Source organism: Octopus sinensis, linkage group LG20 (genome assembly GCF_006345805.1).
Source record: "Octopus sinensis linkage group LG20, ASM634580v1, whole genome shotgun sequence".
Lineage (NCBI taxonomy): Eukaryota > Metazoa > Mollusca > Cephalopoda > Octopoda > Octopodidae > Octopus > Octopus sinensis.
The window spans coordinates 27,361,273-27,386,467 of record NC_043016.1 but is presented as its reverse complement, the minus strand read 5'-3'; the positions used below and the strand labels follow the sequence as shown (position 1 = coordinate 27,386,467).

The 25,195-nt window shown below is 35.1% G+C and overlaps 1 protein-coding gene across 1 annotated transcript in view; it reads right to left on the bottom strand.

Moving 5' to 3' along the window:
- Positions 1–263: 263 nt before the first annotated feature.
- The window catches only part of LOC115222450, a 37,121-nt gene continuing 12,189 nt past the window's right edge, over positions 264–25,195 (bottom strand). The window contains exons 2-3 of the mRNA XM_029792642.2: positions 3,770–10,865; positions 264–583 (exon numbers count right to left, since the gene is read on the bottom strand). Of these exons, the coding sequence (XP_029648502.1) occupies positions 402–583; positions 3,770–10,865 (7,278 nt within the window). The 3' untranslated portion in view covers positions 264–401. The remainder of the gene's footprint in view (positions 584–3,769; positions 10,866–25,195) is intronic.

Here is a 25,195-nt window from a genome sequence, read left to right as displayed (position 1 = left end):
TTTCATTGGTGCAGCCTTTTTCAAAATTTTCTGGCTTCTCTTATTATTATTATTATTATTATTTTTATCATTATTGTTATTGTTGTTATTATTGTTGTTGTTGCTGTTGTTGTTGTTGTTATTATTATTATTGTTGTTGTTGTTATTGTTATTATTATTATTATTAATTTTGGTCTTCTTCTTTGTCTCAGATTTTCTGAGATCCTTCCCTTCATTCTTCTCAACACCAAGTCTTACACCAACACTTTTAGTTTTGCTTTTAGATATAGGTGACCGCATCAACGATAGTCTTGATGTCTTCTTCTTTGTGCCTCCACCAACATTGCGTCCTCGCCGTTGTTGCTGTGATGGCACTTTTTGTGGTTGCACAGAAGAACTGTTGTTGCTCACAGCGGCAGTTGTCATCGTTGCATCATTGGTTGGATGTTGTACAAGGGTTGTGTTGGGATTGGATTGTGTATAAGCACCTTAACCTCTGCATGTGGCACATGAATTGGTAAAGAGTGACTAAGAACACAAGGTTCTGACAACTGTGGAACCATTGGCGTAGGATGAGAGCAGTAATTCCCATTTGGATAATAACCTGCAGTGAAAAATAAAAACATATTTAATTACAAAAATAGACTTTGAAATATGATGCTCATTTGACCCTTTTGTTAGTATATTTCTTCTGAAATACACTGCCTTTTATGTCATAGAACCAAAGGTGGTCCTCAGTTGGATTGCTATGAAAAGGGTTTTATTCTTTTGTTACCATATTTTGGATGAAATACAATACAGATTTTTTCAATCAATTTTTGAAAATTATAAAGAATTTATAAACTGTCAGGAATTAATCTGGTGTTTAAAACATAAATTAATACATTAAAACATAGTTTGTATCATAGAACTAGGGTTTGTGTAAAGTTGTTTGGTACCAAAATAAACACAATGGTACTTTTTGTTTTTTTCAATTAATTTTGAAAATATCAAAGAATTTATTAAAGACGATGGAAGATCTGAGCAAGGGAATCTGGGTTTTGGCAAGATGGATGTGTGTTGGAGTCACCCTCTTGAAGCTGAGCCTGAATGAGAACCTTTGCTCCCACTCATACAAGAGGTGCAAGGGAGAAATTCTGACAGCCAAAGGACAACCACAGAGAACTGCTTCACAAAGCCATAGAAGCACCTGAACAAGCTGAGGCAACCTATTGAGCTGGAGATGATTTGGTTCTTCTCAAATGGAAAGAACTACTGCTAGGACCAGTTGCACATTGCCTAAAATCCATCTAATTAAGAACTTCGCCAAGCTTATTCTTATTTTAGCAACTGTGCTTTCAGAATAACCTCCTCCACTATTAACTTGTTCACCTAAGTAACGGAAACTGTCTACCACTTCTAAGGATATCCCCTGACATTTGACAGAGTCTCTATTTTGCACATCTGCCATATCTAAAGACTACATTCTCTGTTAGTCTTCTGGTGATATCACTGCATCTCTTATGTGTCCATAGCTTGCACTGGGTCACACCTTATGGAGTTTCTCCCATCACCTTTTCTACATATCAAGCAGAGCCATCTCCATGAAAGGATCTGTAATTTGCTTGTTTTCTATTAATACTTTGGTCTTTGAAAAATTAACTCTAATTAACTCATTGCATCCAGTCTGCACTTCCATACCTGAAATTTCTTCTCTGGTTCTGCTAGTGATTAAGCAATAAGAGCAAAGTCATTGGCATAGAGGAGCTCCCAAGGGCAGCCAGTCTTGAATTCCTCAGTTATAACTTGGAGGACTGAAATGAACCCTAGTGGACTCCTACTCACACACACAAAAACATTTTATTTTAATCTCTCACCAACTACCACAAAACTACCTGCCTCAATACTAAACCCCCTTTCAGTTGATAGGTTTTCATCTTGTATGATGAAAACTCATCAACTGAGAGGAGGTTTAATATTGGGGCAGGTAGCTTCATGGTAGTTGATGAGAGATTAAAGTAAAATAGAAACAAATATTGTCAAGTCAGAAGAAAAAAGATGAAAGTGAAGATTTATTGGGGCATATCTTCAATGTACAGTGAAGTGGGTATAAGTGAATTGGATCATATATATATATATACACACACACACGCAAATATGTGTGTATATATACATACATATATGTATATATACACCATCATCATCATTTAATGTCCATTTTCTATGCCGACAAGGGTTGGATGGTTTGACTGAAAACTGGTAAGCTGGAGAGCTGCATCAGGATCCAGTCTGATATGGCATGGTTTCTACAACTTGATGCCCTTCCTAACACCAACCACTCCAAGAGTGTAGTGGGTGCTTTTTACATGCCTGTTTTGAAACACCAGCATTGGCCATGACTATGATCTCACTTGCCTTGACCAGTCTTCTCAAGCATGGTATACTGCCAACAGTCTGAGTCACTTGTCACTGCTTACGTGCGGCCTATAGTTGAAGGGTGCTTTTTATGTGACACAGGTGCCGATTATGTGACACTGGCATTGGCCATGAATATGATTTCACTTAGCTTGATGGGTTTTCTGAAGCACAGCATATTGCCCAATATCCAAAAGGTACTTTTTACATGCCACTGTCACAGATGCCAGTTACACAACACTGGGATCAGCCATGGCTATGATTTCACTTGGCTTGACGTGTCTTCTCAAGCATGGCATATCGCCAACAGTCTTGGTCACTTGTTATTGCCTCTGTGTGGCCCAACGTTTGAAGATCATGCTTTACCACACCGTCCCACGTTTTCCTAGGTCTACATCTTCCACAAGCTCTCTCCACTATTAGAGGTTGGCACTTCTACCTGATGTCTCTTATATCCAACTTTTCCCTCAAGACGCTTACACTCTGTCGTGCATACATACTGACATTGCACATCCAGCAAAGTATACTAGCTTCATTTCTTTTAAGCTTTTACATGTCCTCAGCAGTCACAGCCCATGTTTCACTGTGATGTCACATGGCTGTTCACACATAGGCATCATACAATCTGCCTTTAACTCTGAAGGAGAGGACCTTTGTTACCAACAGAGGTAGGTGCTCTCTGAACTTTGCCCAGCCTAATTCTTATTCTAGCAGCTATGCTCTTGGAGCATCCACCTCCACTACTGACTTGGTCACCTAGGTAATGGAAGCTATCAACTACTACAAGTTTTTCCCCCTGGCATTTTGATGGAGTCTATTTTCTGTACATTTTTAGTGTTAATTGTACCTGTGCACCTACACACAAACTATTTTCCCCGTTAACCTTCCTCTGATATTGCTGCACCTCTTATGTGTCCATAGCTTACACTGGTTACATCTCATGGCGTTTCTACCTATGCCTTTTCTACAGATTGAGCAGTGCCACATAACTGGTACCCATGCCAGTGGCATGTAAAAAGCACCTTTTAGTTCTGGGGCCTCACAGATGTAATGATGGGTGACCGAGACTGTTGGTAATATATCATGCTTGAAGGCATTTGTAATTTGTCTACCTTCCTACTTACTAAGACTTTGATTTTTGCTAGATTAACTCTAAGACCCTTTGATTCTAGCCTTATTTCCATACCTGAAATCTTGTCTAGTTCTAGTAGTGATTCAGCTATAAGAACAATGTCATCAGCATAGACGAGCTCCCAGGGGCAGCCCATCTTAAATTCTTCTGTATGCATACATAGATATATATGTATATATATTTGCATATTTTGTTGGTAGAGAGTTACAAAGTCCAAAAATTTATTATTACATATCATAATGAAGAAATGAAACATTAACTCACCATAATGACTGCAAGGAACAGAAAATTGCCCTCTTCCATAAGTCTGAGGATGATAAGGAACATTGGTGAAATTTGTAATACTTCCAATCCCTGTTAAGGTGAATGCTTGGCACTGACTGTGAGTAGAATTATCCCTCCCAGCTCCCGTTGCTCCAAGCATACACGGAAGTGAAGAACAACTAGGGTGAGTAGTTTTTGTAGAATCTGTCGACGGAGTGGTTTTAGGATGCGATACGATGTTATTAACATTTGAAAATTTTGATGAGGATGATGAAGATAGTGATGATGCTGAATTTGAATTCAAATTTTTGTTTTTTGTCGTCAGTGTTGCTGTGTCGCATGTGGTGGTGCCACTACTACTGTTATTGCTACTGCTGCTGCTGTTTTGCTTCTTTATTTGCATATCAACACTGCAGTCATCAGAGGGTGAGATATCACTGAGCACTCGCATGTCAACATCTCTAGAAATATTATTATTATTATTGTTATTATTATTTTTTGTAGCGGCAGCCAATTTCTTGCTGTTGTTCTTCACACCACTGCAGATAGTGTTGCTATTAGTACCACTGGCCGAACAGACTATTTTTGTTGCATCGGCACTCACACCAAGCCCTGTCATTGAGCAGCTACTCAACATCTTCTGGCTCAATATATCCTCATCTTCATTACTTAAATCCTCACCGTCTGCCATATTATTCATCAAAATCATCCCAAGACCATTCACCCACCGACAGGATTGCCGTCTTGGATTAAATATGTAATGAGTTCTCGCAGAACGATGACTATCTTGGTTCAAGTCTCGTCTTGACTGCCGAGTTTCTTGGCAAAGATCCATTATTGCTTGAGCATTAAGACTAGCTATTCTCTTTGACGCCTTAACTGGTAATGACTCACATTCCTTTGTTACTGCAAACTTCCTACACATCTGTGCTTTAAGATCAAGTCCTGTAGGTTTCTCAGTTAGTTTACTTGATTTTCGCACTGGTGCTTCTCTTGGCATTATATGTTTGCTACATGATTCTGTTTTAAGATCAAGTCTTGTGGCTTTCTCAGTTAATTTACTAGATTTTCGTAGTGGCTTTTCTCTCAACATGTGTTTCGTACATGGTTGCATTTTAAGATTATCACCAGCAATACTCTTACATTTATGTGCTTTATATGCTAGGGATCCCTCTGAAGATGAATGTTTTTTACACGACGATTGTAATTCACGGCTAAGGCTTGACGTTCTTGAAGACGTCTTACTTGGTTTATGTGATGGAGACCCTTTCATTAACAAAGATTTTCTGCAAGATTCTCTCTCAGCACTAACTCTTTTTGATCCTTTAAATGTACTTGATTTACCATGAGAAAGCTGTGACAATTCTTCCATCACTAAGTGATGTTTACAAGACTGTACATCAGTACAAAGGCTTGCAGTTCTCAGAGATACTTTACTTGGTGTATGCAATAGTGACCCTTTTGTTAACAAAGATTTTCCACAAGTTTCTCTCTCAACGCCAAGGTTTTTTGACCCCTTACATTCACCATGATGCTGCAGTGATTCTTCCATCATAAAATGACTTTCACAACACTCTGTAGCATCAAAACAAGCAATTTCTTTTGGAAATTTACATTCAATTGGTTTCTTTGGTACTGATTTTCTCATGCTCATCACCGGGTGTTTTTTTTTGTCACAACTTTGTCTATCAAAAGCTGCAACGTTTTTCCTAGCTAACTGAATTTTCCCTGCTTTTCTTTCTAACAGCGATTTTGCAACCGCTGGACAATTATCACAAGTTTGTCCATCAAAACTAGCAATATTTGCAGATAGTTTTGCGTCTGGAGAAGGCATACATGCTGGTATAGATTTTAAAATCACCACACTTTTATCACAAGGTTGTCCGTCAAAACTAGTAATGTCTGCAGATAGTTTTGCTTCTGAAGAAGATTTATGTGCTGGCATTGCTTTTAAAATACCCACACTTTTATCACAAGTTTGTCCAGCAAAACTAGCAATGTTTCCGGACCGTTTTGCTTCTGGAGAAGGTAAACATGCTGGTACTGATTTTAAAATCACTGCACTTTTATCACAAGTTTGTCCAGCAAAACTAGCAATTTTTTCAGATATTTTGAATTCTCCTGATCTCTCTGGCATCAAAGTTGTCATCACTGCATTTTTATCACAGATTTCTCCATCAAAACTAGTGATTTTATTGGATATTTTAAATCCATCTGATCTCTCTGGCATCAAATTAGTCATTACCGCATTTTTATCAAAAATTTCTCCATCAAAACTAGCAATTTTTTGAGATATTTTGAATTTGTCCGATCCCTCTGGCATTGCTTTTGAAATCAACGGAGGTTTTCCACAAATTTCTCCTTCAAAACTAGCAAATTTCTCAGCTGTTTTATATTCACCTATTCTTGATGATGAACTTGCCACCACTGTGTCTTTTCCACAAATTTCTCCTTCAAAACTAGTGAGTTTCTCAGATACTTTACACTCATCCTTTCTCTTTGACATCAAGTTTGTAATCATTGCATTTTTTTCACATATTTTGGAGTCAAAATCAGTGATTTTCGCAGACGCTTTTCCAGGCACCAAATTTGAGACCCCTGCATTTTTTTCCCAATCTTGTCCATGAAAATCACTAATATTTTTGGAGGTTTTCCCAGACATCAAATTTGAAATTCCTGTTGTGCATTTTTCCCAATCTTCTCCATGAAACCTACCAGAGATATTCTCATTTGTTTTCCCAGATGCCAAATTTGAAATCCTAACATCTTTTTCCCAAGTTTGTCCACTGAAACCTGTAACTTTCTCTGATCTTTTCCCAGATACCAAATTTGAAATCCCTGTAGTGCATTTTTCCCAGTTGTCTCCATCAAAACCAGCAACATTTTCAAATATTTTTCCAGACACCAAATTTGAAACCACTGCATCTTTTCCCCAAATTTGTCCATGGAATCCACCAATGTTTTCAGGGGTTTTCCCAGACATTAAATTTGAAATCCCTGCAGTATGTTTTTCCCAGTTTTCTCCATGAAAACCAGCAATGTTCTCAAATGTTTTCCCAGACACTGAATTTGAAACCCTTGCATCTTTTTCCCAATTCTGTCCATGAAAACCAGCAACTTTTTGTGACCTTTTTCTGGGCACAAATTTTGCAATCTTTGTGTTGTGCTTTTCCCAATTTTTTCCATGAAAATCAGCACCTTTACCAGACAAATTACATTTATCTGATCTCTCTATCACTCGTTTTGCCATCACTGGATGATTTCCACAAGTTTCTTCATTAAAACCAGCACTTTTCTCAGTCAATTTACACTTATCCGATCTTTCCACCATTCCTTTTGCTATCATCGTATGTTTTCCCCAAGTTTTTCCTTGTAAACTACCAATTCTTGACAACTTTAATTTATTCAGTTCCTTTGGTGTGATTGTTCTCTTTGTTGTCATTGAACAAGTTTCATAAGATGGAATATTTAAATCAGCAAGGCTTTTTGGAACTTTGCGTAATGAATTTTCCATCATAGGCGAATGCTTCTGACAATTAGCTTCATAGCAAATATACTGTTCCTCATTGGAGCAATACAATTCTTTCGCACAAACACCACCAAGCTTGTTATTATCAATACTATTAATATTATTATTACTTACAAAAGTATTTTTCATATTACTAACACCACCATCGTTACTACTACTATTACTACTACTACTACTACAATAATAATATTTGTTACTACACAGCCCAAATGAAGTAGTAGTTGTTGCACCAGCAGTACTAGAAGGAAAACGGCTGCTTCCAATACCATCTAAAGGTGGTGTGTACTTATAACATCTTTTTTTGGGATGTACATCTCCTACAACTTCAGTTGCTGATCGTTTAGTAGGATATATTAATTTATTGTCATCATCTCCAATAATAATTAAATTTGGATAATTAGCATGTGTATCTTTAGCTGATGTCAATGCTGGTGTTGATACTGCATCAGCAGTACTAGCGCCATCTAATCTTTCATTTGATTTGAGAGCTTGTAAATTTGTAAAATGTAGTGATTTCGCAGTAGATTTTCCTGGATTTTTTTTATTATTAGTAGTATTACTAATGCTGTCATTTCTGTTAGAATTTAAACTTTGATAACAATTTGAGCGAGAAAACTCATTAGCTAACAAAGATGATGATGATGATGATGAACCAGACGAAACAGCAACGGCAACACCAAAACCAAACTTTTTGTTTTGCTTGTTCGTTAATGTTAATTTTTCAAATTTGAAATCATTAACAGATTTACACTGTTTGCTACTATCATTACCATCATCATTGTCGTCATGCTTGTGCTGGTGGTCATGGCGGTTGTCATTACCGAGTGTTGTTTCTCCAAATTTAAAATTAGATATCAGATTTTGACGATAATCAGGGCTAGCAGATATATCTTCATCTCCTACAACATCAATCACATCAGATCCATCTATTGTTTCATCAATTCCATCATCATTGGGCAATTTCAAAGATTTAATGTTTTTTAAATTTTCACAATCTGCATGTGAGTCGTTAGTGGAAATGTCAATATTAGTTAATCGCTTGTTAATTAATTCCTCATTAGCATTAGTGAATTTTTCTTGTATAACATTACAACTCATTGCTCGGCATTGATAATTGTCTTTTACATTGAAATTCAAATACTTCGTAGCAGGGTTATCATCTGGAACAGTGACAACATCTAGATCTTCATCAATTGCTTCGTTATGCTCCAGTTTTTTAAGAGTTCGCTGCTTTTTACTACTCTCTGCTGGATTCTGATTTCGGAATAAATTTTGGGGATTTTCCAAAGGAGATAGATGCGGGTGTTGGTTAAGATGGTGATGATGGCGGTGATGATGCTGACGCTGGTGACAACACTGCATCAGAGTCACTGAGTTTTCTAAAGCTGCACTGCAATTTTTTTCATGTGAAGGCAGCGTTGATGTTGGTGCCAGTAGAGGCGATGGAGCATCGTTAGCTTGAACAAAACGACACGCATTCACAACTGCTATGCCATCATTGTTTGGATTTCGTTCCCCTTCCATGTTTTTATTTTCACAGCCGACATGATAACCACCCATACCTGAACTGAAATGATGACAAATGATACAGTTTTTGTGACACTGCGTCCCACTACTGTCTGCCTCACAACCAACTCGATATTTTTCTAATCCTGCTCTTAAATGACAAGACAATATGTCATTTCCTTGGTATATTCCGTCATTCATGTTTATTTTACAATTTGTCTCATCGCATTCATATTCATTTAACCGCATATCTGCTCCAAGATGACATGTGATGCAGTCTTTTGCACATTGACCATGATTCATAATTGCTTTATTCATATTTGCATCATGCTGCAGCTCTTCATTTGCCTTTTCACACCTGGTTTCAAACTCTTTCAATCGAACACCTGCTTGTAAACGGCAAGTATAACAACTCCTGCGACAAGTTGATGATAACGAAGTTTGAAACTTTAACTTACGATTCTCCGATAGTGGTATTGATATTGAGGAAGTTGTCTTAGCATTACTAGGAATGAGTTTAGAAGGCGATAGATATTCATTCCTGTGTTTTTTCATTGCTGGAATTGATTTAATATTACTTGCACCAACATAATATTCTTGTGCTGACATAAACCCTAAGTTGCGTTTTTTTGATGCTGAAACTGGGAGAGACGAAATCACATCAACACCTTTAGCATTGTCACTCTGCAGTAAATTTGACGAGGAGGAGTCTAATTCATGAATATTACACTCTTTCAATTTTCGATTCAGCACAGGTTTAACAAGATTTTCAGTCTGAGAAAATTTTAAATGCTTTTTCCTTTCTTCCAATTCTTTACTCTTCTTCTTTCGCTGCTGCTGCTGCTGTTGTTGTTGTTGTTGTCTTCGAGTTGATCTAACTGTGTGACACTTTTTGAGCCTGGATTTTTTTGGTTCAAGTGACTTTTTGGCTATAGACAATGAGGGTCCTTTGTGTTTCTTTGTTTTTGTTTTTAATTGTCTTTTACTTCTATTTGGAGAAGAAAATGAAGATGAGGATGAAGAAGAAGTATCATGTTGCTTCCTTCTTCCAGGTTTTCTCTTCTTCACTGTAATCATCTCTGCAACAGATTTGCATTGCCACAAAGAAGAGGAAGAACAAGAAGAACGCGAAGAAGAAGAACGAGGTGAGGGAGTTAAAGAATTTGCAGGAGAACTAATTGTTGCTAAGCTGCTGTCTCGTTTCAGACGCAAACCTCGTGCATTTTTAGTTTTATTTACAATTTTATGTTTGTTCTTCTTCATCTGTCTATATGTTCTAGATCCAAGTGCATGTGTTTGTGTTGTCTGCTTGCTACCACCACTATGTGAAGAACAAAATGCTGAAGACGGTGATGATAAAACAGTTGATGAAGGAGACTGTAAACTTTCATTATATATCAAATTCACTTTTGCAGCAGCGTTTAAACTTGCTTCACGCTTCAAACGTATTAGACACACGGAGAGTTTTTTACCTTTGTTTAACCGCAATAAGTTATCGACATTTGATTTTGAAATAGTTTTTTTGGTTCTTAATGAAGAAGTTCGTTTTGATGATAGCATGGAGGATGAAGGCAATGATGCCGACTTTTTGGGACGGCCTTTTCCTGTTTGCTTTTTTATCTGTACCTCACTCCTCTGATTTTTCATCTTTAAGGCATCGTTTTTCAACTGCAATCTCTTCAAATTTTTTCTTTTCTTCACACCATGTTGCAACTCTGATGATAGTAATGTATTACTCTTGTGATTAACACTACGGAGATATTTTTTGGTCTTGGTACTATCATTGATGACAGGGGTGGTGCTGCTGGTGGCACTGATGTCTTCTCTTCCTTTGTCATTTTCTCGGACGGATGACATAGAAGGCGTGGAAACATTGCCATGGTTTTTGTCTCTGGCTGTTTCCGATTTCTTTTCGCGTAGTTCTGCAGCACGGACAAATGCTTCGTAGAGTGGAACAGATTCATCATATGTAACCACGCGAGACACAGCACGCCTTCGGCCAATTGTGTGCTTTCTTTTGTAATCCGATTTCTCGCAGGAATATTTCCGTGTTTCATTAACCTTAAAAAAAAAAAAATGCAAAATATTTAATTAATAAAAAAATTGTTTTTAAATAAAACTATCTTTAAATAATTTTCATGTTCCTTAGGTTAACAATCTAATTAATACATTTAAAAAAAAAATAACTTGTTTAAATTTTATAAACTTTAAATTGATAATTTGATTAATACAAAAATCTTTTAAAAATAATATTTCTTTTACTTGTTTCAGTCATTGGACTACAGCCATGCAGTGGCGCTGCGTTGAAAGTTATGTTGAACAAATCAACCCTAGTACATATACACACACACATATTCATATATATATACACACACATATACATACGCATATATATTATATATATATATATATATATATATATATATATATATATATATTATATATATATATATATACGCAAGGCAAATACATAAATGCTTATAATTGCAAAGCAATTAATTCATTTATTGTATTAGATGAGCGAAGGTAAAATATTTTACCTCAAATTCATAATACAAATAAGAAAATGGAGGAACAGATTCATTTCAATCATTGACTTTCAGATATTACCAATTCATATTATTTATTAGCTACATAAATAGGAACATCCAAATTCAACAAAATAAAACAATATACATCAATAAGATAATACCATAAAAATAATACACACAAAATAGATCTTACAGCTGTTTCAGCCTATAGATAAAGGTATTTCATTCTGTCTATATTAGTCAGATGTATTGAGGTAATATGTAGTTAAAAATGAGTTACTTATATATATATATATCTATCTCAAGGCCTCGTCAGAGATTATAAAGTACAATTATAAAAATATAAAAATGCAAATATAAATATGAAACAAAATACACATACACAAGAATATATATATATATATAATATATATATACCTAAGTGTATATACATATATATATATACATATATATATACATATATATAATATATATATATACATATATATATACATATATATATATATACATATATATATACATATATATAATATATATATATATACCATATATATATACATATTATATATATATATATATAACATAATATATATATATATATATATATATAATATATATACATAAGTGTATATACATATATATATATACATATATATATAAGTGTATATACATATATATATATATATATATACATAAGTGTATATACATATATATATATATATATATACATAAGTGTATATACATATATATATATATATACATAAGTTATATACATATATATATATATATATATATACATAAGTGTATATACATATATATAATATATATATATACATAAGTGTATATACATATATATATATATATATATACATACATAAGTGTATATACATATATACATATATATATATATACATACATATATATATATATATACATACATATATATATATATATACATAAGTGTATATACATATATATATATATATATATATATATATATATATATATATATATACATATATAATATTATATATATATATATACATATATATAAGTATATATATATAATAATATACATAAGGTGTATATTGTTTTATTTTGTTGGATTTGTATGTTCCTATTTAAGTAGTTAATAAATAATATGAATTGGTAATATTTGTAAGTCGATGATTGAAATGAATCTGTTCCTCCATTTTCTTATTTGTATTATATACATATATATATTTACATATATATATACACATGCATATATATATATATGAGGATGATGATATACATACATATATACATACAAACATATATATATATATACACACATACATATATACATACACATATATAATACACATATATACATCATAGCTGCACACTTGTAACATGAGAAAAACCATTGCCAAGAAGACTTACTGAAATGATTCATTACTGTTGCCATGTGATGCCCTTATATGACTTTTCAGCCCAGCCAAGCTTTTACACATTTTATTACATACTAGACAACTGTGCTGGCTGGCAGGAGAAACAAGTTCCATCATATGCACTCTCTTAATGTGTCTTTTTAGGTCTCCAACCGAGAGGGACACCCTTCCACATTTTACACATGTTCTGTTGTGAAGTTTAATAGCTACATCATTGTTTATCATGGGTCGATTTCTGTGAGATTTTTGATAGCTCACCAGGCCTCCCACAAAACCCCACACATAAAAAGCAACACTGTCTCACTTTCCACAGGTCCCACCTCCTAATTCTCTCATACTTCACTCTCTCCCTCTCAAACCTCGAACAACCATCATGCACTATCTTCCTCCAGCCATCACAGTCTTGTGCCACCCTCTCCCAATTACCAGTTGCAATTCCTGTTTGTATTAGAGCATTTTTAAGGCAATCTTTAAACCTTAGTTTAGGCTTATGCGCTGCTCTCCTACCATCTTCCAGCTCACCATACAATAGCTGCTTGGGCAGTTGCTCATCACTCACCCTTACCAAATGTCCTCCCCACCTCAAACATCTTTGCAAAAGCACCTCCACATTATTAATGACCATTTTCCAGTTTATCCCCCAAACTTTTCTCAGACAGTATTGATGATATCGTTCCAATTGCCTTACCTGCCTATGGTAAACAACCCATGCCTCACTTCCATATAGTAAAGATGGGAGGACGCACGTGTTATATACCTTTATATAACTTTAATTTGTGAAGATATATTATCCTGTTTCCACAGACACCTATCAAGCCTACCAAAAGCACTACTAGCCCTGCTTATTCTGTATGAAATTTCATGAAGACCAGCAGTGCTCAAGGTACTTCCTAAATAAATAAATCTAGGCACAGTTATAAAAGGTTCCACATACATCTTGGAGGGAGCAGGTTGGTACATTATAACAGTTTTTTTTAGATTGATTGTTAGATCCAATGCTGCACAAATCACATTCACCATATGCTGCATATCTTTCTGAGAATATGCCAACAAATCACAATCATCTGCATACAGAAACTCAACAAGGTGAGAATGTAAAACTTTTGTTTTAGCACAGTCTTTTGAGATTAAACTGTTTTCCTGTTGTTCTATATCTTTTATAGACCCCTTTAAGGCAATCTTCAAAAGCTATTTGAAAGACTTATTGCAAAATATATAGCAAACAGTGTAAGAACAGGAATATCACCTTGTTTTACACCATTTTCTACAGAAATTGGATCTGATAAGGTACCTCCAACATGAACTCTCACTTACATCTTGTCATAAAATTGTCTAAGCATTCTCACAAATTTTTCAGGTCATCCTAGCTTTTTCAGGACCTCCCAAAGTGCAATTCTATTGATAGAATCAAACACTTTTGTTACATCAATGAAAACCTTGTATAAGTCCATATCCTATTTGATGCACTTCTCTTGCAACTCTCTGGCTGAAAATATCATATCCATAGTACTCCTACTATCCCTAAACCCACATTGTGATTCTGGTAGAACCCCATCAGCAATGTGCAGAAGCAATCTATCCAGCATTACCCTACAGAGGACCTTTCCAGCAACAGCTAACAGACAGATGCCGTGATAATTATCACAGACATCCTTTCCACCTTTAGATTTATATAGCATCTCCATAGTTGCATCACAACAATCCGGAACCTCTTCACTTTGCCAAACCCTCTGAATCACATCCATCAATATTGCACAAAGATGATCACCATATATATCCCTGCACCTAGTCCATCCATATCAGGGGCCTTTCCATTGTTCAATTTCCTGATTGCTGCTTTTATTTCAGCCAGGTTTGGAACTTCTGCTATAAGATGTTTTATTGGTCTCTCAGGTATATTATCAAGAAAAGAGAGGTCAGCTTCAGTGGGTCTACTGAGCAACTCATCAAAATGTTCTTTCCCTCTTCCAACAATATCTTTAGGATTTGTTAGTAATTCTGTGCCATCCTTGCTTCGAAGTGATGAGTAAGAAAGTTTGGAATTGTTAGCATTTGAGGCTACTTGGATTTCATTGCATCTACCACTCCACCAATTTTCCTGCATCATCCGTAGCTTCTTCTGCACTGTTGCTTTTACTGCTTTGAAATATGTAGCCACTGTCCTGTTCATTGACATGTCAACATGTTGAAACTTGTTAAATGCCTTTCACTTCTCTAAGATAAGATTAACTTCTTCATCATTATCATCAAACCAATCTTGGTGTTTTTTTTTTACAACAAAGCTAAGAATGTTACTACAAATCTTGTATACTTTTTCTTTGAATGACTTCCACCTTCCATCACAGGACAAATTGTTTATCTCATTCACAAACTCATTGCGTACTGACGGAATCTTAAGTCTATTGACATCATTCCATTTAGGTAACTTGTCATTATTTGCTCTAACCTTAGGCTTGACAAAAACTTTCACCTTGGTACGCAAAAGCCTATGGTCAGTCCAGTACTCTGCACCACGCATCACTCGTACAATAGCAAAGTCCCTAGTATCTCGTTTTCCTGGTGAGGACGTAATTTATAAGATGCTATTTCTTAGAACCAGGGTGCATCCAAGTCATTTACTACTTATTCTTTAGTTGAAACATTTTATTCATGACACAAAAATCCATCTCTACGTACATTTGTAACTGCAGTAAACCATTACTGTTGGAACTCCCAACCCCATGTTTTCCTAAGATACCCTAAGTCTCCGAATCTGGATCAACATGAGCATTAAAATCACCTAAAATGACAACTTTGTCATCATTGGGGATACTGCAAATAATCTCTGTAAGTAATAGATAGAAGGCAAGTTTATCATCCTCTGATGAATTCATAGTTGGAGCATATGCACTTATGAGTGTTGTATAGCGACCTTTTCTTAATTGAAGTCTTAAAGACATCAAACGATCCAAATGATCACATGGTAGTTCCTCAAGTTTTGAAACCAGTGTGGTTTTGATACCAAATCCCACTCCTGATTCTCTCTTATAGGTCTCCTCTCTACCACTCCAAAAGAAATGATACCCAGCAGATTTCTCTAAGAAATTCCCCTTTCCATGAATTCTTGTTTTGGCTAACGCTACAACATCCATATCATATCGCTGTAACGCTTTTGCAACAAGTGCGGATCTCTCCGGATGAGATTTCAGACAATCATTGATATATATATATAAACATACATACATATATATATATATATATATATATATATATATATAAAAACATATATATAATATATATAAACATACATACATATATATATATATATAAAAACATATATATATATATATATAAAAACATATATATATATATATATATAAAAACATATATATATATATATATATAAACATACATACATATATATATATATATAAAAACTATATATATATATATATATAAACATACATACATATATATATATATATATATATAAAAACATATATATATATATTATATATATAAAACATACATACATATATATATATATATATATATAAACATACATACATATATATTATATAATATATAAAACATACATACATATATATATATATATATATAACATACATACATATATATATATATATATATATATATAAACATACATACATATATATATATAACATACATACATATATATATAATATATATATAAACATACATACATATATATATATATATATATAAAAACATACATACATATATATATTATATATATATAAAATACATACATATATATATATATATATATATATATAAACATACATACATATATATATATATAAACATACATACATATATATATATATATATATATAAAAACATACATACATATTATATATATAAACATACATACATATATATATATATAAACATACATATATATATATATATATATAAACATACATATATTTATATATAAAACATATACATATGTATGTATATTCTTGTAATTGTCATTTTAGTAAATAAATAAGTTGACATAATATAATGTCTAAAAGTTGATGAACCACCTATTGATCCCCTCCATTTCCTTATTGCTCTCTCTCTCTCTCTATCTATATATACATTTACATACAAACATATATATATACATATAGACATATACATACAAACATATACACACACATATATATATATACACATGTGTATGTATATATATATATATATATATACATACAAACACACACATATATATATATATATATACATACACACACACAGACACACATATTTATATATATATGAGAGCTAAACACCCCCATCCAAAAAGATAGACTTTTTTCCTATTGCAAAGAAAAACGATTTTATTCACACAAATATGCAACTGAAGTGTTTAAAGTACCAGTAATGATAAGGCTGTTGACTGGGAGAACACAAACATAGTTTAAACAGTAAGCTTTTAAGCAGTACAAAAACAACAAAACATGGAAGATGCAGTTATGTACAGGTTGACAGAAGACAAGCAGGACAAAAACGATGATGAAATAAAGCTCAAAAAATCTTGATTGAATACAATAATGGCTTTCTTTTGCTAAAACGCACACTTTTTTGGTTTAAAGCTGTAAGGCAACAAAAATCATTTATTAGCAAGAAAATAGTATTTTCTTCCTTGAATAAAAAGAAATCAGAGTTTTCTTTTCATTAAAAAATAATTAAGCATGCCTTTATTTCAATAAAATTTTTGGTTTTGTTAAACAAAGTTAAGGCAAAAAAAAAAAAAAAAAAACTTCTTGAGAAACCAAATAGTCTTTCCTTCCTTCATGCTAAGTTTGAAGAAAATATCTCTTTTGCATCTTACTTGTTTGGTCTCTCAAATATTCTGCATTTTGTGATATTATTTCAAGCCAGCCGGCTTTTTTTGCGCAAAATGCACGTGCATTTTTCTCGTGTACGCGTATCGATCGCAATAGCTGATGTATGTGCGTGTACAAATGCACATTCCCACGGCTTTATCGATTGCATTCTCACCTGGAATCGATTTTTGTAATTTCTTCAAGACTTATACACGCCCTGATAGCGTCAGTATCTACATATCAAATTTCAGTGCAATCGGATGGAGGATGCCCGAGATCCTAGATGACATACAGACAGACAGAACGGATTTTATATAATATATATATGACATATATACACATCTCTATACACACACATATATATATATATGCTAGATTTACTTTTTCAGTATACAATTTTCATCATCTCACTACCAAGTATGACATCATCCCTTCCTTTCTCATTCATAAACACAAGAGTATTATTATAGTAGATTATCTCAGTAACCATGGGAGCTATGAAAAATACAAAGCCCAGCATCACCACTGAATCATTCTACACATGTAATTTTTCATGCAATCCCACCCAGCAATTTGACTGTGAATCCCAAGACAAGAAAGAATCACCCATGTCAAATTTATATGTATAGATATATACATATATGTATATATAAATATACATATATATATACATACATATGTATGTATATATATGTATATATATATAATTATGCACCAACCCAATATATTTATATATATATATAAATCACCCTTTCAAAAAAAGGTCTCAAACACTATATATATATCAATATACAGCATGGCTGTTTGTACATATGCGTCATACAGTCTACCTTTTACTCTGAGAGAGAGGCCCTTTGTCATATATATATATATATATATATATATATATATATATTATATATATATATATATATATATATATGGTCCAACTTTTCTCTCAAGGTACTTACACTCTGTCGAGTATGCACACTGACATTACACATCCATCGGAGCATACTAGCTTCATTTCTTTCAAGTCTACGTATGTCCTCAACAGTTACAGCCATGTCTCACTGCCATGTAGCATGGCTGTTCATACACATGCGTCATACAGTCTACTTTTTACCCTTTAGCGAGAGGCCCTTTGCTGCACCTCTTATGTGTCCATAGCTTACCAAGTGTAAGCTATGGACACATAAGAGGTGCAGCAATGTCAAAGGAAGGCTATCTAGGAAAATAGTTTTTGTTTGTGGCAGATGCTCAGGAGTAATAAACACTGAAAATGTTCAGAGACCAACTTCTACCACATTCCAGGGAGAAAAACTAGAAGTAGTTGATAGCTTCCGTTACCTAGGTGACCAAGTCAGTAGCGGAGGTGGGTGTGCTGAAAGTGTAACTGCTAGAGTAAGAATAGCCTGAGCAAAGTTCAGAGTGCTGTTACCCCTGCTGGTGTCAAAAGGCCTCTTGCTCAGAGTAAAAGGCAGACTGTATGATGCATGTGTACATACAGCCATGCTACATGGTAGTGAAACATGGGCTGTGACTGCTGAGGATATGCGTAAGCTCGCAAGAAATGAAGCCAGTATGCTCTGATGGATGTGTAATGTCATTGTTCATACTCGACAGAGTGTAAGTACCTTGAGAGAAAAGTTGGACCTAAGAAGCATCAGTTGTTGTGTGCAAGAGAGACGTTTGCGCTGGTATGGTCATGTGACGAGAATGTCTGAAGATAGTTGTGTGAAAAAGTGCCACACCCTAGCGGTTGAGGGAACCTGCAGAAGAGGCAGACCCAGGAAAACCTGGGACGAGGTGGTGAAGAACGACCTTCGAACTTTAGGTCTCACCGAGGAAATGACTAGAGACCGAGACCTATGGAAGTATGCTGTGCGTGAGAAGACCCGGCAGGACTAGTGAGACCATAACCCATGGCCTCTACCTGGGATGTAGCCAGTCGACTTATGCATACGTTTCCTTCTTGGGACACAAAACTCCACTTGTGAAGACCTGTTGAGGCAAGTGGAAATCAAATCAAATCAGATATCAGATATATATATATATCCCTCTCTCTCTCTTTCGGAGAGGCACAAGCACCTACATGCACATATACACACACGGCAGTAACTTCCACCTACCGAATTCAATCACAACGCTCTGGTATATATGACAAAGGGCCTCTCGCTCAGAGTAAAAGGTAGACTGTATGACGCATGTGTATGAACAGCCATGCTACATGGCAGTGAAACATGGGCTGTGACTGCTGAGGACATGCGTAAGCTCACAAGGAATGAAGCCAGAATACTCCGATGGATGTGTAATGTCAGTGTACATACTCGACAGAGTGTAAGTACCTTGAGAGAAAAGTTGGACCTAAGAAGCATCAGATGTGGTTTGCAAGAGATTACTGTGCTGGTATGGCCATGTGGCGAGAATGGATGTGGATAGCAGTGTGAAAAAGTGCCACACCCTAGCAGTTGAGGGAACCTGTGGAAGAGGTAGACGCAGTAAGACCTGGGATGAGGTGGTGAAGCATGACCTTTGAACATTGGGCCTCGCCGAGGCAATGACTAGTGACTGGGACCTTTGGAAATATGCTGTGCTTGAGAAGACTCGGCAAGCCAAATGAGACCATAACCTTGTGGCCTATGCCTGGGGTGCAACCAGTACACTTATGTGTACCTTTCCTCCATTGGACACTAAACTCTGCTTGCAAAGACCTGTTGAGGCAAGTGAAATCAAAATCGAATTCGATGACTGGCATCCGTGCTAGTGGAGCACTAAGAGTACCATCCAAGCGCGATTGTTGCCAGAGTAACAAACTGGCTTCCGTGCCAGTGGAACGTAAAAAGCACCATTTGAGCGTGATCATTACCTGCGTTGCCTTACTGGCACTTATGCTGGTAGCACGTGAAAAAACATTCAAGCGAACTTGTTGCCAGTGCCGCTGGACTGGCTCCTGTGCAGGTGGCACAAAAAAAACACCATTTGGGCATGGCCATTGCCAGTACTACCTGACTGGCCCTCGTGCCAGTGGAACATAAAAGCACCCACTACACTCTCGGAGTGGTTGGCGTTAGGAAGGGCATCCAGCTATGGAAAGCAGATGTTAAACGATGATGATATACATATATATATATATATAAGACAAAATAGAATGAAAAAACTAAAGATGACTTGTGTTATATGGTTAATAATATATTATTGGTTTTCAGTGGCATTTTTGGTCTCATGTTTTGATATATATCAAAACACGTGAGACAGAAAATGCCACAGAAAACCAATAATATATTCTTTAACCATATAACACAAGCCTTCTATGGTTTTTTTCACTCTAATTTGTCTTTTATACATCCAACAACGGGCTTAGATGTGGACAGTATCTTTGGTACAATACAATGGCAGCCAGTTCTGGCATTTGTATAACACTCAATGCCAAAGTTAGGTACTAGCCCTTGCATATCTCTCATGCCTTCGCTCCAGGGAATAGAGCTGTAGTTCTCTCACCCTAACCCTATAGCTCATCCACTGTACTGTTTCAATCTTTTTAGTGTAGTGGCATTGGACTGCTTCAAGCTCCACTGTTAGTTTGGCACTATGTGGTGGCCATAACTGGGAACAGTAGTCCAGGCAGATGAGAACAAAGGTTCTCCACAGGGTCAACATAGTTTTTTTGGTCTCGTCTTGAAGGATTTCAGTATCCATCCTGTCAGTTGTCTGCACTTTGCTGCCATCTTGCTTATGTGCATATGAAATGATGTGTCATTGCACATACTGATCCCCAAGACTTTCACTGCCTGTGACTCTGGGATTGTAGAGTTGATAGTGCAGTGCTTGAAATTTTCCAGCATTAAACTGCATATTGTTTATTTCAGCCCACTTGCATATTGAGTTTAGGTCCTGCTGTAAGTTTGTGACATCCTCTTGGTTTTGTATTGCCTGTGATAATTTTGCATCATCAGCATAGCTAGTGATAGTGGCTGTCCGAGTGACTGTGGGCATGTCTACAAGGGCTATTATGAACAGTAATGGCCCCAGAACACCATTTACAATTTCAGTTTCCTCAGAAAGGGTGCCATTGGCTGCAACTACCTGACTTCTCTTTTCAAGGAAGTCATGCAGCCACTCTCCCAGTTTGCCAACAATGCCAAGGTTTCATAGCTTATGACTTATGCCATGATCTACCTTATCAAATGCCTTTGCTATGCTGACATCTGAATGGTCAAGCAGCTGTTTCAAAACCCAGTCATAGTGCCAAAGGAGCTGTGTGAGGCAGCTTCTTCCTGGGCAGAAGCCATGCTGAGTATTGTTCAGTAGGTCATTTTCTTCTAGAACATTATCAACTTCTTTCTGATGATTTTCCCCATGACTTTACTGATATGCGAAGTTAGAGAGATTGGCCTGTAGTTTTTGGCTTCTGCTCTGCTTCCTCCTTTGTGGATAGGGCATATAATACCGTCTTTCAGCTTTTTAAGAAGTATACCACATGCAAGGAAACTGTGGAAGAGTATCTGAAGTGGTTTCGCTAAAGCCTGCTTACACGACTTCAGGAGAATAGCTGGGAAGCCATCAGGATCAGTGGCAGAGCATGAACTCATTTCATCAATGGCTGCTGTTACATCTGTTTCCTCAATGTTGATGTAATTGATGGCTGGCGCCTTCTTTTTTAGAGTTGCAATATCAAAGAATTCAGCTGGATTTTTTATCTGCATGTGTCCGAGGTGGGAAGTGAAGACACTTTTAAATTGTTCACTGAGTATTTCACTTATCCTTCCTGGATCTGCTGTCAGTGAGTCATTTCCTTGGAACAATGGTCCTATTTTATATTGTATTGTAGCTGTTTCCTTTTGAGAATTTATAGAAAGCTTTGGGATTTGTTTTTATGCTTTCCACAGCCCTTCTCTCTCTGCTCTTTCCGTTTCATGAGAGAGTTTGATCTTGCTTTCAATTTCTAGGAGCGTGTAAACATGTAAAAGATCTCTCTCTCTCTCTCTCTCAGTCGATATATATATATATATATATATATGTACACACACACACACATATATATATTCACATACATATATCTTTTATATGTTTCAGTCATTTGACTGTGGCCAAGCTGGAGCACAATCACGAGGGGTTTTAGCTGAACAAATCAACCTCAGGACTTATTTTTGAAGCCTAGTACTTATTCTGTTGGTCTCTTTGCCAAACTGCAAAGTTACAGTGAGGGGGGGGGGGTAACACACCAACACTGGTTGTCAAATGGTGATGGGACACAAACACACACACACAAATCACATTCAGAACAAATTAACTGATATTATCTCCCAAATAAAAAAAACTGATAACCTACATGTTCTTTCTGATAAAACAGGAAACCTATATTCACTACCAATCGATGCTTATAATACCTTTATTCTGAAGGAATTGAACTCTAAATATAAAATAGTTGCTGATAACAAACAGACTGAATGAAATTAATAAGAAACACTGACTTTAAGGAGCTAAAATTATCAGACAGGATAGAACCATATGCCAGTAAAATCCTACATTTCACATTTAAGGATCACAAAGCTAACTTTGAGAGCAAACCCACTGTTATACTAATTTGCCCAACCAAATCTGACTTGGGCAGAATTAGTAAGTCTATTATTGATAGAATTATCCCTTGTGTTAGAAGAAATATGGAACTTCCACTTTGGCTATACACAGGGGACATCATAACTTGGTTCTGCTCATTGAATAATAAATGGAAAACTCACTTTATACAATTCAACATTAGTAATTACTACCAATCTATTAAGCTGGACCTGCTTGATAAAGCAATCACTTTTGTGGAGAATTTTACTGATATTACACCATCAGAGAAAATATTTTTACCTCAAGGATAGCACTGATATCTTTCAGATAAAGGACCTGCACCCAATGTGAACTTCAAGACAACTTTGATGTTACAATGGGAAGCTTGGACTCTGCCCAGGTCACTGACATTGTTGGCTTGTTCTTACTGTCTAAAATTAAGGAAGAATTCCCTAATATCAGCAGAGGTTTGTATAGAGACGATGCGTTATTCACTATTTCCAGCTCCTCTACACAAGCAAATGGTAGGGTAAAGAAAAGACTAATAAAATTTTTAAAGTTATATAACTTAGATATTATATTTGAAAATGTCACTAAATGTGTTAACATTTTGGATGTAACATTAAATTTAGATAATGGCTTATTTTACCCTTACCATAAGCCTAATAAAACCATTAAGTATATCCACACCTCATCAAATTATCCCCAACGTGTTATTAATGGGGTAGTCAAAGGTGTGTCAATAAGAATCGACAACTTATCTGCTAACGAAAAGATGTTTTTAAACTTTTCACCCTTTTATAATACAGCATTGAAGGACAGTGGATTCAATAAGAAAATATATTAAGAATACAATATTTAAAAATAAATTAGGCAAATGTTTTCCAAATATTGCGAAATTAAACATTGACACATCGCCCTTGAACAACCCCCCACCCTGAGCATAAGAACCGACACCATAGTATACTTCATTTAATTATAATGACTATACTGGGCAGAACAGGAACAACTTGGTGAGGAAACATACAAGTATCTGGTTCACCCTACCTTTTTCCCTTCAAGTTATAAACTGCCCTAAATTATTTTTTAGGATTATTGACAGGAATTTCCCATCAGGCCATAAATATCATTCCATCTTTAATAGGTCCTGCCTTAAATTATTGTACTAAACCATGCTCAACCTAGGATTTATTATTGCAGCCAACAATAGATTTAAACTTAGAAATAATAGTATTGATAGAGATGACAATATAGCTGATCTTAATAAGAAGAGTAATAAGAATCCTGATATTAAAAATATAAAGGCAAAGCATGGAAATAAAACATGTAATTTCCATAACCAGGAACTATGTCCCTTAAAGGGTTTCTGTTTAAGGAGAGATGTCATATATAAAGTTGAGGTTTCAACCATTAGTGAACCAAAAAAGATATATATAGGAAGTACTACTGTTTTAAGACCAGATATAGGGCACACACAAGAAACAAAAAATTCAACTGTACTAGCTGCCCACATTAATAAATTGAAAATGCACAACAAAAAATTCAGTCTAGATTGGTCTATTATAATGGAAACCACACCAGAAACTGTAAATTATGCACAAAAGAAGCAATCTATATACTCTGTGCTGACAAAAATTTTTACTTAAGATCTTGGATGTCATTATTCTTTGTAGACATAAATATTTATCAACTTTTTAATTTTTCTCCAAATATAATCAGTTTATATTTTAACCTAGTTATCCTTTATGTATTTGGATTAATCTTAAAACACTATTATCTTTAGCTTCATAATTTATTAAAACATGTTCCGACACAATGTTCAGGTTTTTTAAATTCTTAAATTTCTCATGTTACTTAAAACTTTTAAGATTTAAATAACTTTTATAAATCCTTTAGATTAACTCTGATGAGAAAAATATATAGATGATTGTTATAGTTGGAATTAAGTCGCCCATACCAACCTATATCTTCTCAAAATGGCTGTCAGACTTTGCACCTGCTCAAGATTCTTTTTAAAGTCATTTTATGCCAACTTTCTCATCTATTTGGATTACTATTCACCATCTGCATAT